The sequence below is a fragment of the Schistocerca gregaria genome, chromosome 4 (genome assembly GCF_023897955.1).
Source record: "Schistocerca gregaria isolate iqSchGreg1 chromosome 4, iqSchGreg1.2, whole genome shotgun sequence".
Lineage (NCBI taxonomy): Eukaryota > Metazoa > Arthropoda > Insecta > Orthoptera > Acrididae > Schistocerca > Schistocerca gregaria.
The window spans coordinates 78,312,844-78,331,575 of record NC_064923.1 but is presented as its reverse complement, the minus strand read 5'-3'; the positions used below and the strand labels follow the sequence as shown (position 1 = coordinate 78,331,575).

The 18,732-nt window shown below is 41.9% G+C and overlaps 1 protein-coding gene across 1 annotated transcript in view; it reads left to right on the top strand.

The window, feature by feature from the left end:
• The window catches only part of LOC126268133 (1-phosphatidylinositol 4,5-bisphosphate phosphodiesterase gamma-1), a 255,096-nt gene that overhangs the window by 208,946 nt on the left and 27,418 nt on the right, over window positions 1–18,732 (top strand). The window contains exon 21 of the mRNA XM_049973664.1: window positions 14,697–14,804. Coding sequence (XP_049829621.1) covers window positions 14,697–14,804 — 108 coding nt within the window. The remainder of the gene's footprint in view (window positions 1–14,696; window positions 14,805–18,732) is intronic.

Genomic DNA, 18,732 nt, shown 5'->3' with positions numbered 1-18,732 from the left:
TAGATGCCTGTCTTCCTCGGGCATCAGGACTCTCTTGGCAATCGCCATCATGCTAGGTGGCTTTTGCTGTGGCTGAGTGGTGCCCAAGGGGAGAGCCCCTGATCAGAGTGGGTGGAGTCAGGATGGATGACTCGCAATGAAGCTGACTAAGTCATCTTTTGCTGGAGACCAAATGGCCCCAGCAATCTCTAAGAAAGGAAATGTTGATTTCAATGCTAACAGGTATGACCCTAAATCGTTCCCCTCCGTAGAAACACCTTGGTAGGAACATATGGCTTCAGAGAGACAGGATCTGTAATCGCCATGTCACTTAGTGTGCAGCAGAACTGATGGGTCTTCCTTTCTGGAAACTAAGCCTCTGTTTTTGTTGAGCACCTGGAGGATAAGTTTGAGGAAGTGACAGTGCTGTCCAAAATGCGCAATGGGTTGGTTTTGATTCAGACGGCATCCGCAATCCAGTCCCGAGCATTACTCGCCTGTGACAAGCTGGGTGATATTCTTGTTTCGGTCACTCCCCACAAAAGCCTCAGTATGGTCCAGGGAATTATTTTTCATCATGACCTCCTATTACAGTCCGATGACGAGCTACATGCCAATTTAGAACAGTGGGGTCTTCATTTCATCTGGAGCCAAAGACAAAAGGGTTGCCACTGGTGCCTTCATCTTGGCCTTTTAGGGTGATCCATTACCTGAAAAGGCCAAGTTGATGGTGTACTAATGTGATGCCAAACTCTGTGTCCCTCCCACATGTGGTGCTTTAAGTGCTGGAAATTCAGGCCCATGTCTTCCCGGTGCCCTTCCAGCGCCACATGTAGAGACTGCGGACATTCACTACATCTGAAAACTCTTTGTGCAGCCCCTGCCATATGTGTGAACCGTGGACAGCATCAGACCCCCTGCTCGCCGGACTGCCCTGTACTCCAAAAGAAGTGTAAAATTATGGAGCACAAGACCCTGGACAGGTTGTCGTACTGCAAAGCTAAACTCGAATATGAAAGACTTAACCCTGTTCCCATGAGATCTTCTTATGCTACCGCCACAACAGCGTCGCCATTGATGACGCCGTTATGCCCATCTCGTGTTACTCCAGTGGTCCCTTAGGGCTGCCCAATTTTCCTCCCCCCTCCAGTTGGCTGGCAGATCTTCTTCTGTTACTCCCAAAACTTCTACTTGGGAGCCTTGTAGTCCCCTAGTCCCCTCTCTCCAGCCGGAGATGCAACGGCCTCCTCAGGCTCCTCTTACGCGGAAGTGGTCCATTGGGAGTCTACTTCCCATGGTCCATGATCCCCCCCCCCCCCCCCCCCCCCCTCTCCCAGTCGCCAGCAGCCAGTGGTTGAAAGAGCTGTTGGTCAAAGGACTTCAAGGTTTTCCTCTGTCCCTGAGGTGAGTTCAGAGGAGACCTCCCAGCTAGCCCCTAAGGAGCAGCGAGAGGGCAAAATTTCAAAGAAACGAGAGCCTTCAGTAGCCCCTACACCAGCTGGCTGTGCGTCCGAGGACGAGGTGGAGATTCTGGCGTCCCCTGTGGACATAGATCTCACCGATGCCGCAGATGCCATGGTACTGGATGCCAACATTCAACCAGTGGCAACAGGTGATACTGAGGCCTAATTTGCGTCCTGGTCCCTCCATGCCGCCCCAGACAACAGAAGGCATAATTCTCCAGTGAGACTGCAGCAGTTTTTTCTCTCACTTGGCTGAGTTACGTCAACTTGTAAGCAGTATCCCAGCTTTTCGCATTGTCCTTCAAGATACCTGCTTTCTAGCAATGCAGACCCCCGTCCTTTCTGGCTGTCGGGGGGTACTCCAGAAATCATCCTGCCTATGACAGACTGTCAGATGAAGTATGTATTTTCCTCCTTACCTTTGTCTGTAGCCAACCTGTGCCCCTTCAGACACCTTTAGAAGCTGTGGCTGTCAGAGTGAGGTCAACGCAGGAAATTACCATCTGTAACATCTACCTCCCTCCAGATGCTGAAGCACCACTCCATGTTTTGGGTCCACTCATTTTGCATCTCCTCCCACCTTTTCTCTTTCTGGGTGATTTTAACACCAATAACCCTTTGTGGGGTGGAGCCAAGGTTAATGGCCGTGGCAAAGATGTTGAGGACCTACTCACTCACCTCGAGCTTTGGCTCCTCAATACAGGTGCCCCACACATTTCAGTGTGCCAAATGATACATATTCAGCCATTAATCTCTCGCTGGCCTTATCCCATCTATCCACTGGAGAGCACATGACGACTTATGTGGTAGTGACCACTTCCCCATCTTCCTGTCACTGCCTACGGCCACCTACTCAGATGGGCTTCAGCCAAGGCAGATTGGGAAGCCTTTACCACTGCTGTCACCATTGAGTCTCCCCCACATGGTGTCATCAATGTGGTGGTTGAGCAGGTCACTGCAACGATTGTTTCTGCGGCGGAAACCATGATCCCTTGATGCTTAGGATGCCCCCAGCGAAAGACAGTACCTTGGTGGTCGCCTGAAATTGCTGAGGCCACTAAAGAGAATAGGTGGACTCTACAGCTCCACTGGAGCACATAATAGCTTTTAAACAGCTCTGTGCCCGTGTTTGCCAGCTTATAAAAGGACAAAAAAAGGAGTGTTGGGAGAAGTATGTCTCGACCATTGGGTGCCATGCGTCACCTTCCCAAGTCTGGACACAGATCAGGTGTGTTTTTGAGTACCAGACCCCAACAGGTGTCCCTGACATTGACATCAGTGGCATGTAGGGTTGATAGAGGAGATAGAGAAGATCCAGCGGAGAGCAGCGCGCTTCGTTACAGGATCATTTAGTAATTGCGAAAGCGTTACGGAGATGATAGATAAACTCCAGTGGAAGACTCTGCAGGAGAGACGCTCAGTAGCTCGGTACGAGCTTTTGTTAAAGTTTCGAGAACATACCTTCACCGAAGAGTCGAGCAGTATATTGCTCCCTCCTACGTATATCTCGCGAAAAGACCATGAGGATAAAATCAGAGAGATTAGAGCCCACACAGAAGCATACCGTCAATCCTTCTTTCCACGTACAATACGAGACTGGAATAGAAGGGAGAACCGATAGAGGTACTCAGGGTACCCTACGCCACACACCGTCAGGTGGCTTGCGGAGTATGGATGTAGATGTAGATGTAGATGTTATCTACTGAAACAAATTCAATTGACAAGCACTTTGCTGAGCACTGTGCTCAAGCATGTGCGTTGGAGAATTACCCCCCCTCCCCCCAGCATTTCACACCTTCAAATGGCTGATGTAAAGGAAAGTCCTCTCGTTCAGTATTTTCCACAGTGAACCCTACAACGCCCCATTTACAGAGTGGGAGCTCCTCAGCACCCGTGCACATAGCCCCAACACAGCTCCTGGGCTGGGTTGGAACCACAGCTAGATGACTGAATATCTCTCACCCGGCTACAAGCGAAATCTCCACGTCACCTTCGTCCATATCTGGTGCGATGGTGCCTCTCCATTGCAATGGAGGGAGAGCACCATCATTCTGGTGTTCAAACCCGGTAAAAACCCACTTGATGTCAATAGCTATTGGCCCATCAGCCTCACCAGCATTCTTTGTAAGCTGCTGGAACGTATCGTATGTCAGGAGTTGTGTTGGGTTCTGGAGTCACGTGGCCTACTGGCTCCATGCCAGGGCGGTTTCTGCCAGGGTCACTCTACCATTGATAATCTTGTGTCCCACAAGTCTGCCATCCAAATAGCCTTTTCCAGACATCAACAGCTGTTTGCCATCTTTTTATTTACGGAAAGCTTACAACATGACCTGGCAACATTATATCCTTGCCACATTATATGAGTGGGGTATGCAGGGCCCACTTCAGAGTTTTATCCAAAATTTCCTGTCGCTCCATACTTTCCGTGTCCAAGTTGGTGCCTCCCATAGTTACCCCCATATCCAGGAGAATGGGGTTCCACAGGGTTCTGTATTGAGTGTATCTCTATTTTTAGTGGTCATTGGCTATCTAGCAGCAGCTGTAGGGCCATCTGTCAAATTTTCTCTGTATGCTGATGACTTCTGGATCTCGTACTGCTCCACAAGTACTGGTGTTGCTGGGCGGTGCTTACAGGGAGTCTCCACGAGGCGCAGTTGTGGTCTCTGGCCCACTGCTTCCAGTTTTCAGCCGCAAAGTCATGTGTCATGCACTTATGTCAGCATTGTACCATTCATTCGCAACCCGAACTTTACATTAATGACAATCCACTCACTGTAGTGGAGTCGCATCAATTCTTAGGACTGGTTTTCGATACACAATTGACTTGGTTTCCTCACCTTCGTCAGCTTAAGCAGAAGTGCTGGCAGCACCTCAATGCCCTTCGCTGCCTGAGCAACACCAACTAGGTTGCAGATTGCTCTACACTGCTGCAGCTGTACAGAGTCCTTATTCAATTCCATATTGACTCTGGGAGTCTGCTTTATGGTTCGGCGGTGCCCTAAGCATTGCGTTTACCACGGTGGCGTTCAACAATCGATGGGAGCTTTTAGGATGAGTCGTGTGACCAGTGTCCTGGTGGAGTCAGTCTATTGGAGGTTAGGCGTGCACAACTGCTGGCCAGTTACATTGCATCTGAATTACTGTCTCCTTTTCCCACCCATTGTGGTACATCTCCCGAATCAGTGGTCCAGGTCAGGGCTTACAATCACAGTTCATACCCGATCCCTCCTTTGTGAACTAGAGCCCTTTCCTTTACCATCTCCCATCTGGGTCCATCCGCGTACGCTTCCATGGTGTATCCCTAGGCCACAACTTCGTCTGGACCTTTCACATGACCCTAAGGACTCAGTTCCTCCCACTGCTGTCCGCTGTCACTTCCTCTCGATTCTTGCCATGTCCTGGCCTCTGAAGTGGTTTACACCAACAGCTCACTGATTGACGGTCATGTTGGCTTCGCCTGCGTTCACAGCAGGCATGTTGAACAGCACTCCTTCGAGATAGTTGTAGTGTTTTCACTGCAGAACTGGTGGCCATATCTCGTGCTCTTGAGCACAACTTCTCATGCCCTGCAAGTTGTTTCTTCTCTGTAGTGACTCCTTGAGCAGCTCCCAAGATGTTGACCAGTGCTACCTTCACCATCCCTTGGTAGTGACCATCCAGGAATCCCTGTATCCACTTTGACAACTGCCACCCAAGAAATACCAAAAAGTCTCTTCCATACAACGTAGCCATGCATGTCCGTTGCATCTGTAGTGACAGGCCGTCCCTCTCGAGGGTCTCACTGAGGCCTTCACAGACTGTAATTACACTCCCAACCTTATAGAAAAATATATCTCCCATGCCTTATCTTTCCAGTCACGCACCACCACCCAAAGTCCCACAGTTCGGCCTTCATGACTCAGTACCACTCAGGACTGGAGCAACTGAACCACATTTTTCGCCAGAGTTTTGACTACCACTCTTAGTGCCCCGAAATGATAAATATCCTACCCACTATCCTTCTCACCCTTTCCACAATGGTATTCTGCCACACACCAAACCTACACAATATCCTCATCCATCCACTCATCCATCCATCCCAACCCAACCCCTGCTCCCAAACCCCTTGCAGCATGGCTCATATCCCCGCAATAGACCTAGGTGCAAGACCTGACATGTACGCCATCCTACCACCACCTGTTCCAGCCCAGCCCAGTCACAGGCATCACCTATCCCATCAAAGGCAGTGCTACCTGTGAAACCAATCATGTTATTTACAAACCATGCTGCAACCACAGTGCTGCATTCTACGTGAGCATGACAACCAACGAGCTGTGTGTCCGCATGAATGGACACCAACAAACTGTGGCCAAGAAGCAGCTGCACAGCCCCATTGCTGCCCAACATGACATTCTTAATTTGAATGTCTGCTTCACAACGTGTGCCATCTGTATTCATCCCACCAACACCAGCTTGTACTAATTATGCAGGTGGGAACTCTCCCTGCAATATAGCCTATGTTCCCATAACATTCCTGGCCTCAACCTTCATTAGTCATTGCCCTTACCTATCTAGCCCATCCCCTCTTCCCATTCCAGCACTACACAGCCCTCTATTCCACCAGTACACCCTCAATCATTTTACGTCTCTCCTTTCCCTGGTCTAAGGATTGGTTTATTATGATGGGGCAGTGGCAGTGAAATGAAGCAATACATACCCTCAATAGCAAACAGGAAATAGCAAAGAAAGTTCTTCTGGAAAAGAGAAACCTGTTAACTTTGAATGTATATGTAAATGTTATGAATTTTTTTCTGATATTACCAGTGAAAACCCCAACTTCGAATTTTTTAAAGAATCAAACACGTCATATCTCCTGCACTGTATGCTGTACAGTGATACAATTTTGGTGAGTACATTCAATAGTATCCTCATACTGTAGGCAAAATGCATTGAGATTAGAGTTACACTACTGGTTATTAAAATTTCTGCACCACGAAGATGACCTACGACAGACACGAAATTTAACCCACAGGAAGAAGATGGTGTGACGTGCAAATGATAAGCTTTTCAGAACATTCACACAAGGTTGGCGCCGGTGGCGACACTTACAGAGTGCTGACATGAGGAAAGTTTCCAACTAATTTCTCATACACAAACAGCAGTTGACCGACATTGCCTGGTGAAACGTTGTGATGCCTCGTGTAAGGAGGAGAAATGCGTACCATCACATATCCAGCTTTGATAAGGGTCGGGTTGTAGCCTAGCGTGATTACGGCGTGTCGTATCACGACATTGCTGCTCGCATTGGTCAAGATCCAATGAATTTGCAGAATATGGAATCGGTGGGTTCAGGAGGGTAATACGGAACGCCGTGCTGGATCCCAACGGCCTCGTATCACTAGCAGTCGAGATGACAGGCATCTTATCTGCATGGCTGTAACGGATCGTGCAGCCATGTCTCCATCCCTGAGTCAACAGATGTCGACTGCTGCCCCAGCCAGCACATTATCCAGATCGCTCACCAACTGAAAACGTCTGGTCAATGGTGGCCGAGCAACTGGCTCATCACAATATGCCAGTCACTACTCTTGATGCATCCCCCATGAACCATGGACCTTGCCGTTGGTGGGGAGGCTTGCGTGCCTCAGCGATACAGATGGCCGTACCATAGGTGCAACCAAAATGGAGGGGTATCTGTTGAGAGGCCAGACAAAACGTATGGTTCCTGAAGAGGGGCTGCAGCCTTTTCAGTAGTTGCAGGGGCAACAGTCTGGATGATTGACTGATCTGGCCTTGTAACAATAACCAAAACGGCTTAGCTGTGCTGGTAGTGCGAACAGCTGAAACCAAGGGGAAACTACGGCCGTAATTTTTCCCGAGGGCATGCAGCTTTACTGTAAGATTAAATGATGATGGTGTCCTCTTGGGTAAAATATTCCGGAGGTAAAATAGTCCCCCATTCAGATCTCTGGGCGGGGACTACTCAAGAGGATGTCGTTATCAGGAGAAAGAAAACTGGCATTCTACGGATAGGAGCGTGGAATGTCAGATCCCTTAATCGGGCAGGTAGGTTAGAAAATTTAAAAAGGGAAATGGATAGGTTAAAGTTAGATATAGGGGGAATTAGTGAAGTTCGGTGGCAGGAGGAACAAGACTTCTGGTCAGGTGACCACTGGGTTATAAACACAAAATCAAATAGGGGTAATGCAGGAGTAGGTTTAATAATGAATAGGAAAATAGGAATGCGGGTAAGCTACTACAAACAGCATAGTGAACGCATTATTGTGGCCAAGATAGATACGAAGCCCACACCTACTACAGTAGTACAAGTTTATATGCCAACTAGCTCTGCAGATGACGAAGAAATTGAAGAAATGTGTGATCAATAAAAGAAATTATTCAGATAGCGAAGGGAGATGAAAATTTAATAGTCATGGGTGACTGGAATTCGGTAGTAGGAAAAGGGAGAGAAGGAAACGTAGTAGGTGAATATGGACTGGGGCAAAGAAATGAAAGAGGAAGCCGCCTGGTAGAATTTTGCACAGATCACAACTTAATCATAGGTAATACTTCGTTCAAGAATCATAAAAGAAGGCTGTATACATGGAAGAAGCCTGGAGATACTAAAAGATATCAAATAGATTATATAATGGTAAGACAGAGATTTAGGAACCAGGTTTTAAATTGTAAGACATTTCCAGGGGCAGATGTGGACTCTGACCACAATCTATTGGTTATGACCTGTAGATTAAAACTTAAGAAACTGCAAAAAGGTGGAAATTTAAGGAGATGAGACATGGATAAACTAAAAGAACCAGAGGTTGTACAGAGTTTGAGGGAGAGCATAAGGGAGCAATTGACAGGAATAAGGGAAAGAAATACAGTAGAAGAAGAATGGGTAGCTTTGAGGGATGAAGTAGTGAAGGCAGCAGAGGATCAAGTAGGTAAAAAGACAAGGGCTAGTAGAAATCCTTGGGTAACAGAAGAAACATTGAATTTAATTGATGAAAGGAGAAAATATAAAAATGCAGTAAATGAAGCAGGCAAAAAGGAATACAGACGTCTCAAAAATGAGATCGACAGGAAGTGCAAAATGGCTAAGTAGGGATGGCTAGAGGACAAATGTAAGGATGTAGAGGCTTATCTCACTGCTTACAGAAAAATTAAAGAGACCTTTGGAGAAAAGAGAACCACTTGTAGGAATAACAAGAGCTCAGATGGAAACCCAGTTATAAGCAAAGAAGGGAAAGCAGAAAGGTGGAAAGAGTATATAGAGGGTCTATACAAGGCCGATGTACTTGAGGACAATGTTATGGAATTGGAAGAGGATGTAGATGAAGATGAAGTGGGAGATAAGATACTGTGTGTAGAGTTCGACAGAGCACTGAAAGACCTGAGTTGAAACAAGGCCCCCAGAGTAGACAACATTCCATTGGAACTACTGACGGCCTCAGGAGAGCCAGTCCTGACAAAACTCTACCATCTGGTGAGCAAGATGTATGAGACAGGCAAAATACCATCAGTCTTCAAGAAGAATATAATAATTCCAATCCCAAAGAAAGCAGGTGTTGACAGATGTGAAAATTACCGAACTATTAGTTTAATAAGTCACAGCTACAAAATACTAACACGAATTCTTTACAGACGAATGGAAAAACTAGTAGAAGCCGACCTCGGAGAAGATCAGTTTGGCTTCCGTAGAAATGTTGGAACACGTGAGGCAATACTGACCCTACGACTTATCTTAGAAGCTAGATTAAGGAAGGGCAAACCTACGTTTCTAGCTTTTGTAGACTTAGAGAAAGCTTTTGACAATGTTGACTGGAATACTCTCTTTCAAATTCTGAAGGTGGCAGGAGTAAAATATAGGGAGTGAAAGGCTATTTACAATTTGTACATAAACCAGATGGCAGTTATAAGAGTCGAGGGGTGTGAAAGGCAAGCAATGGTTGGGAAATGAGTGAGACAGGGTTGTAGCCTATCCCTGATGTCATTCAATCTGTATATTGAGTAAGCAGTAAAGGAAACAAAAAATTGGGGTAGCAATTAAAATCTATGGAGAAGAAATAAAAACTTTGAGGTTTACCAATAACATTGTAATTCTGTCAAAGACAGCAAAGGATGTGGAAGAGCAATTGAACAGAATGAACAGTTTCTTGAATGGAGGTTATAAGATGAACATAAACAAAAGCAAAATGAGAATAATGGAATGTAGTCGAATTAAATCAGGTAATGCTGAGGGAAGTAGATTAGGAAATGAGACACTTAAAATAGTAAAGGAGTTTTGCTATTTGGGGAGCAACATAACTGATGATGGTCAAAGTAGAGAGGATATAAAATGTAGACTGGCAATGGCAAGGAAAGCGTTTCTGAAGAAGAGAAATTTGTTAACATCGAGTATAGATTTAAGTGTCAGGAAGTCATTTCTGAAAGTACTTGTATGGAGTGTAGCCATGTATGGAAGTGAAACATGGACGATAAATATTTTGACAAGAAGATAATAGAAGCTTTCGAAATGTGGTGCTACAGAAGAATGCTGAAGATTAAATGGGTAGATCACATAACTAATGAGGAAGTATTGAATAGGATTGGGGAGATGAGAAGTTTGTGGCACAATGTGACCAGAAGAAGGGATCGGTTGGTAGGACATGTTTTGAGGCATCAAGGGATCACCAATTTAGTATTGGAGGGCAGCGTGGAGGGTAAAAATCGTAGAGGGAGACCAAGAGATGACTATACTAAGCAGATTCAGAAGGATGTAGGTTGCAGTAGGTACTGGGAGATGAAGAAGCTTGAACAGGATAGAGTAGCATGGAGAGCTGCATCAAACCAGTCTCAGGACTGAAGACCACAACAACAACAACAACAACAACAACAACAACATACTCTTGATGAACTGTGGTATCGGGTTGAAGGTGCATGGGCAGATGTACCTGTACACGCCATCCAGGCGCTGTTTGACTCAGTGCCCAGGCATATCAAAGCCGTTATTACGCCCAGAGGTGGTTGTTCTGAGTACTGATTTCTCAGGATCTATGCACCCAAATTGAATGAAAATGTAATCACCTGTCAGTTCTAGTATAATATATTTGTCCAAAGATAACCCATTTATCATCTGCATTTCTTCTTGGTGTAGCAATTTTAATGGCAAGTAATGTAATAGTAGAGAAATAATAATTTAGAACATTGTGGCTGATGCTGCAGTTTTACTGCATGAACAGTGAAAATATAGCAAATGCTAAACTTTTACCCTTCCATCATTTTGTGGAATTGAGAACAAGATTCAAGACAGTGTGAAATTATGTATAAAGTTTGTTGGATGGTGCTTAATGCTCTCATTCTCAAATACAGAATAAATATAGTCTGGGTAATTTCTGTACAGATAGTTACATTCCCTCAAGACACATACACAGTTTCTAACTGTAAACTTGGCTCATAGAATTAAAGCTTTAACATAAGATTTTGACTCATAATGAGTGGATTATGCTGGCATTTTAAATTTTTTGATTCACTCACTAACTGTGTGAAAAAGAAAATAAAATCTTTATTATCTATGGAATCCAATAGGTAGGCAACCTGGCAGTGGGATTGTGCCCAAGGTTAGCTGTTTACTAATATAAGGACTTGACTGGAATGTAACCTTGCACACAAGTGAAATGTGAATAATGAACAGTTTAGATAAGAAGAGAATAGATTCTTTTGAAATGTGGTATGGCAGAAGGAAGTTGAAAATTAAGTGGGTAGTTTGGATAAGTGATGCGGTGGTACTAAAAGAAATTGGAAAACACTTTACCCTAAAATTTGGCTAGAAGAAGGGAACGGTTGATTGGACACACCCTGAGGCATAAAAGATTTGTCAGTTTGGTCATGGAGGGAATTGTGGGATAAAAATTGCAGAGGGAGGCCAAGGATTGAACACAATAAGCAGGTTCAAATGTATGAATTGCAAGTTACATTAGTTATGGAGAGATGAAAAGACTTGCATAGGATAGGCAGACATGTATAATTGAACATTTCTCATTATGACTAGGACATAAACTGCTTATAAATTTAAGTTCAAAAATTGCAATATTTTCATTAATTTATGCATATAGTTGCAAAAGAAATGTTTTGGAGCAAGAAAGAATTTTATAACAGTCGATACTGATCTTGATGAATTGGAGATGTCTGATGGACTACCATGTTATCACATCCTTTTGATTTGGTACAGATGCAGAAAGTATTGGGTGACTCTCTTGGAAGATGTTGCATTCCTACATAATTAGAAATAATGTTCTCACAATCAAAATTTTACAGAATTCCTCATTTGTTGAATGATTCTTCACTTCTGCTTCTCCACTGCAAAGCTTTTGAGCACAGACACACTGTGTCAGACTGAGCAAAAACATTCTAAAACTCTCCCATGTGGCCGCAGCTGCATTTACTTTCATAATCTTGTAATAATCAGAGTAGTGTCTACTTATTTGTTAAGACTAACAGTATAATCCAAATCATCTCCTTACAGGAATCACGTTATAATTTGCTTGGCAATTTAGACTAAACCAATCGCATTGATTATTTTTATCAACAATTTCTTTTCTGATGAAATTTCCAGAATTATCATATTTAACTTATTTCAGTATTTTTCCTATTTCACTTTGGTGGTCAGATTTGGCCAGAAGAATTAAAATGTTAATTATGATGTAAATAAAATAGAAAGAAACTTCCACATGGGAAAAATATATTAAAAGCAAAGATTCCAAGACTTTACCAAGCGGGAAAGCGCCAGAAGATAGGCACAATAAATAAAACACACACGCAGAATTTCTAGCTTTCGCAACCAACAGTTGCTTCTTCAGGAAAGAGGGAAGGAGAGGGAAAGACGAAAGGATGTGGGTTTTATGGGAGAGGGTAAGGAGTCATTCCAATCCCGGGAGCGGAAAGACTTCCCTTAGGGGGAAAAAAGGACAGGTGTACACTTGCTTGCTCGCGCGCGCGTGCACACACACATATCCATCCGCACATACACGGCTGTGTATGTGGATTGGAATGACTCCTTACCTTCTCCCTTAAAACCCACATCCTTTCGTCTTTCCCTCTCCTTCCCTCTTTCCTGAAGAAGCAACCGTCGGTTGTGAAAGCTAGAAATTCTGTGTGTGTGTTTGTGTGTTTTATTTATTGTGCCTATCTACCGGCGTTTTCCCACTTGGTAAGTCTTGGAATCTTTGTTTTTAATATATAAAATGTTAATTAGTATGATTGTCTTTCCAGTAAGTATAATTCTTCAGTATCTTAAGTCGTTATGTGAATTATGTAATTTTGAGAATACAACATGTTATGTATATCTATTGTTATTTGATTTGGTCTGTTATTTCATTTAAAACTGAATATAAGTAAAAGAAAACTTATAGACGGAGCTTATTCTGAATCGTAGCAAACTATGTTACCAAATGGCTAATGTGGAGCACACAGTCAGTTGCATTTTCCTATCTAATGGCTACCAGGTGCAAAAAAATTTGGTTTTCAGTAGTTCATATAATTATCGACCAAATTTAAACTGTTGTTATTTTTTTCTGTTAAACTTTTTACATTGTTATAAACTGTGTAAGACATATACACGTAAGTAGTGTACCTCACAGTGCACAAATTGCCCAGATCATATCCATCCATTACTTAAGAATAAGACGACTTAGTGACTTATAACAAGTTTTACTCATAACTTCAAACCTTTTTTTCTCACTGACGAACAAAATGTTGGAAAGAAAAAGAAAAAAAGTTTATCACTTATTACATTTCCTCCTGTTTGTGCAGTAAAACTTCAGCATCAGGTGTAATGTTTTAATTTATTAATTCTTTACTACCAATTGTATTCACGACACGTTTTGCTGACAGTATGCACATAACCCACTGAATGTACCTATGAAATTATATCCTTTTACAACACATATTTCTTGAGGTATGATATCATAATCATTAGGTACATCAAAAACTACTTTTTTCTTGGAAGAAATTGCAAATTATCTATTTTTTGATAATGAGAACACTTAGTGACTTCCAACAAACTTTAACTATGATCGTACTTTTCAGTGAACTAGGGGGGAGAGTCTGAAACTAATAAAACAATCATAATGAGGGTTTTGCATCATCAGTGATAATGGTTTTACATGCTTAACATTGAAAATTTAACACATTAATTCATTTGTAAAGTATTCAGATGTTTGAAACTGTTTTATATATGGAAGTTCGACTCCTTAAAGAATTATGGTTGGCATTTTACTGATGTCAACTATGAAATGCTATCAGAAATTCAAAGATTAACTATGGAAAAAGAAATATGCACGTATACTGTGATGTATCTTAGTTGCGGGTATCACAATGTTGGATAAGTGAATCTCAGTCTGTTACATTACAAGAGGTGCTTCAAGCCAGTCTTTGGACAGAAGACGACGATGACAACAATGGCGGTGACAACAACAACAACAACAACAAAGTAAACAAACAAAACCAAATATTAGTGGATACAGTTTGTTAAGTGTCGACAGCTACACAGGAGTTTTATTTATCTGTGTGTATTCAGTCCATTAAAAGAGAGACAGGGAGTTAAACTGCAGGTAAATTGTCTGGATACTATGCATAACTCTGTAAAGGGATGTTTACTTTCAACATGTTTCAGTAGAGCGAATGGTTCATCATAACTGTCTTATGTGAATGGTATTTGAAGTCTGCCTTGACAGTTAATACTGTGTTGCTGTCTTTTTATCCACTTTGCTGAAATGGGTACCACATACATCAGATTTCATAAGTTATAGTTTTCCTGAGGAGTAAAATCAAACGTATTTCTGAATTACTGTATGCTGTCAGAAGTGTTGTTCATGTAAAGTGTTGAAAACCACAAGACGCATTGAAAACTTGGTGATTTTTGTCATGTGAGATGGTAGTGGACTCAATTGCAAGAGAATAATTCTAATTACCATATGTCTTTACAAGTTAAGGTTTTCCAAGGTTTCCATAATTGCTGGGTGAACCTTGAAATAGGACACATCTGATTTTCTTCACTGTTTGTAACAATTCAAAGTTTGTAATTCATCTCCACTGATCTTGTTGGCAATGCTGTGTTCAACCTTAATCTTCCTTCATATTTACAAAATCCCTAAGATAATCTTTTATCTTTTATGTAATTGTAAATTAGATATTAGTTATTACTGTTGGTGAGTAAAAATGTCATTAGCAATTTTAGCCTGCAATTAATTATGCACAAATTCAATTTTTTTAAATAAAAATAATTCATATTTGTAGGTGCTCTGCCTTCGAACAGGATACAGAAGTGTTCCACTGAAAAATGGCTATAGTGAAGATCTTGAGCTAGCATCATTGCTGGTTCATATCAGTATAACAAATCCAATGGTAAGTCGAAAGCAGTTTTATGTGCTAACACATTAATTTCTCCTTCTTAGCGTTTCAGGCATACATCATGATAATTGTTGAAACTTTAACATGCATATATTTTTATTTTTTCTTCAGGGGATTGGGGAAGATAGGAAACAGGAGAAAGAAAATGTAAGCTACAGAGTTTCAGAAACCTAATTGTAGGGGTGACTGCAGAGGGGTTGATGTTCACTGCTCCCCACAGTGTTCCCTTAAGTTTTTACATCCACTGAGGTTGCGATAAATGGCAAGAACCTTGAGAAACTCAGTTGGCAAAAACTAAATTCACAATTGATTAACTGCTAGTAGGCTAGATGGTGGAACATCATATGTATTTGAGTGTGTAGAGATCATAGATAAACTAACTGGGGTACAAGAATGACACAGAGCTTTAGTGTACAATTGTCAAAGCAAAAACAGTTGATGGAAGGCAAGTAGTAGGGAAATTGCCCTGTTCAGTGCCAGTGATGTTTTTAGATGCCTTACTGCTGATGGTAGCAATGTGGTTCCTGTCAAACAAAAACCAAAAGCCTTTAGTGCTCTGGGAGAAGCATCAAGGGGGGGGGGGGGGGGGGGGGGGGGGGACCAACACATAAAATGAGCAAGGCTACCCCTTCTGAGGAGATATCAACAAAACTAAAATCAAGTAATGGGATGAACATGCTTAACAATGTCTTATTGTGAAATGAAAATAGGGAATAGTTAGAAAGATACCACATTCTGTGCACACAGTGGAGTAAAGATGATTGAAGGGACCTTCTAATTCAGTGAAGCAGCTCTGTAATAGAGCCTTCCTTAAAGACAAAGCAACTGCAGATCAATCTAGTAGATGTTATGGCTAAAGCAATTTCTAAACTTCAAAACAAGTAGAAAACTTGTAAGGTTTGAATTTGGCTGCCTCTTGCCAACAAGAGCAACCAGCAGTCAGTTAAGGTGAACTGGGCAAATGCATGACCCTGAAGTACAGTAGCTTGTTTGCTACATTGTACTGTTGTGTTGCAAGTTCTTACATATGTGCCCTACATCTTTTCAAGCTGAAAATAAAACAGGTTTTATGCATGATCATAAGGTTGAATAAGTGTTAAATCAGCAACATTTACAATTAATATATGCCTGTGATCCAGTAAAATCAGTGATGGTGGCCAACAAAAAAATGTATTGAGCACTACAGCTGATTGACACTCATACCAATGATTTTGAAAGTTGTGGTTTCCAGTGATCATTGAAAATGTGTGATTGAAATTAAAAGTAATTATTTATACATATAATTTTTATTGAAACTTACAATTCAATGCATCACACTGTTCCAAATAACGGATGTGGGTCAAGTGGATTACTAGCAAACACCGCAAGTGCAGCAGACTTGAATATATGTGCTAGACAATTCCTTAAAACTACTATCTATCTACCTATGTTAATGACACATAAATAGAAAGTTCTGACATGGCTGAACTTTCACTTAAGTCAACAGTTCATACATCAAAATACAGTTCAAAGTGTCATGGCATTTCCCTACTTTCTGCGTATGATATTTGAAAGCTATTAAACTATGCCATTGCCTATGACCAAAAGCCCATACACATTTCTATGTTCTGGCGGATGTTCAGTGACTATCACTTGCAAAAAACTTAAGTATCAGCTCATAACCAAATTCGTCACCTAACAAGAGCTGAATACTTCCGAGTATTGAACTTATACCTAGACTGTGAATCAAAATAATATTAAGAGTGTGAAACCAGTTTGGTCCACTCACCACGGAAAATGTGTCACCTGAATGTTAACAGAACTTACCCAGATCCTACGTAGCCAAGGGAGAAAGTATGACATACAACAAGTGTGCTGTCACTCGGCCTTACATACTCTCGCATTACACCAGACCCCATTGTAAACATCAAAATCTAAGAAAATATCCCACAATACAAATTTACAATTAATTATGCCTACTGTTAATGTATTGAAAGGAACATGTCTCTTTGCTGGTGATTTTATAATCTCACACATCATTCAAAGTCTGCTGGTTCATTAACAAACAATAAAAAATATATTTTGAACACACATGCTCATCACTTTTACAATAAATTTTTAAATATATTGAGTGCTTCTTTTGTTCTGTTCAATGGTGTGGTCAGAATTGATAGTGGGGTACATTAGGAGAGTGGGATTGGTTTGCACTGCACAATGCTTTATTCATACAAGGTGGGGCAGATAAAAGTAACCCGGAGAACAGAGTTCCTGGTTACAAAGAAACACAGTAAAGGGAAGGAAATACAGTACTAACCAGACTATAGCAGATGTTGAAAGTAACCACCGTTCATTTCTTGGCAATTTTGGGCTCTGATCAGCAAGTTACTGAAGGCAGATTGAAGCTGAACTGCTGTAATTGCTAGAAACCCATCTGAAATGTTCTTCTGCAGTTCTTGAAGACTATGACTGTTGTTGTGATACGCCTTAGACTTGTGGGCTCCCCACACAAAGTAATGAAACATTGACAGATCAGGGGACCTTGGTGGCCATCTAGGACCACATCCAGACTGACCTCTGCTGACAACTCTTGTCAGGTGAGAAGATTGTGTAAATGTGCTCCGAGGTTTGCCGGCTATATGGCAGTTTGCCTCACCCTGTTGTAAGTAACTGTAGCTCTACCTCCTTCATTAATACTGCCACAAATGGTTTCAAAATATTGGCAATGTAATGCACCAAAGTCAGGACCTAATGGAAAGACAATGGAAATGTAATGCAACATGCAGACACTACACACCAAACCCTGACCTACTAATCATGCAGTGATTTTTCACAATAGTGATATGGATTCTCTGCTGCCCAGAACCTTTGATTCTGTGAGTTTACTTGACCATTCAAGTGAAACCAGGTTTCGTCAGAATAAAAGAACAGATCCATGTACAAATCATTCATTTTTATCTCAGCGAACAGTCACTAGCAAAACTGGATTCACTGAAGAGAATCTGCTGGTTTTAATGCATGAACAACAGATGCTCAGTACAGATGCCTGTGCAGGTCCAGGTGGAGTGTTCATCTGTATGATCAACGTGATATGCGAGTCTCTTGTGACAGGAGTCGGGTTGATTTGGTAGGACTTCGAAGCATTTTCTGGTGAACTGCAGCCTTTTTTTCTGGCATGCAGGCACATTTCAGAATGTTTTTTGACTTGTTCAAAACAGATCCTATCTGACACAGTTTTTAGACTAAGCATTGCTTTTGTTGTCACGCAACTTTCCACAATGAACACAAACTGCTCCACCGTGACTACCATTGTCCTTTTTGCACTACTCCACTCACATTAACACAGCCCACACTACGCTCTGAACTGGTGTGAATCACGTGGTTGGTGTACAATTGCTGTGTGCACATCATGTGGTGTGGTTATATGCATACATTCACATCCAACTGTATCCACTCATTCAGGACACTTTTATTTCCCCCATCCTGTATTAACTGTATATATGTATGAAGGATTCAGCATTCCATCATATTTCCATAACTGGATTAAGTAAAATTCAACTTTAATGTACATTGGTGTGCAAAACTTAAAAATGAAAATAACTTACATTGAAATATAACTCTCAAATAACATAGCTCCACGAATCTTTGACTATACATAGGAAGAACTGCTGTGCTCAAGTACGCAAAGTAGCTGAAAGAAATAAACACTGAGACAAACAGAAATTCAAAGACAATTATTACACTGAAGTCGCTGTGATTTGTACTGGCCCCATGGCCATCAAAAACATGGGACATAGTTCATAATAGGGCATATGTCAATACTGATGAGATTTTAAACTGGAAAAAGCATGGTTTGGAACTCCTAAAACAACTTAGTTCAGCCACATTTGCACTTCAAATCTTGAGCAGAGACAAATCAGTAAGCTGACATATTTTGCAAATTTTC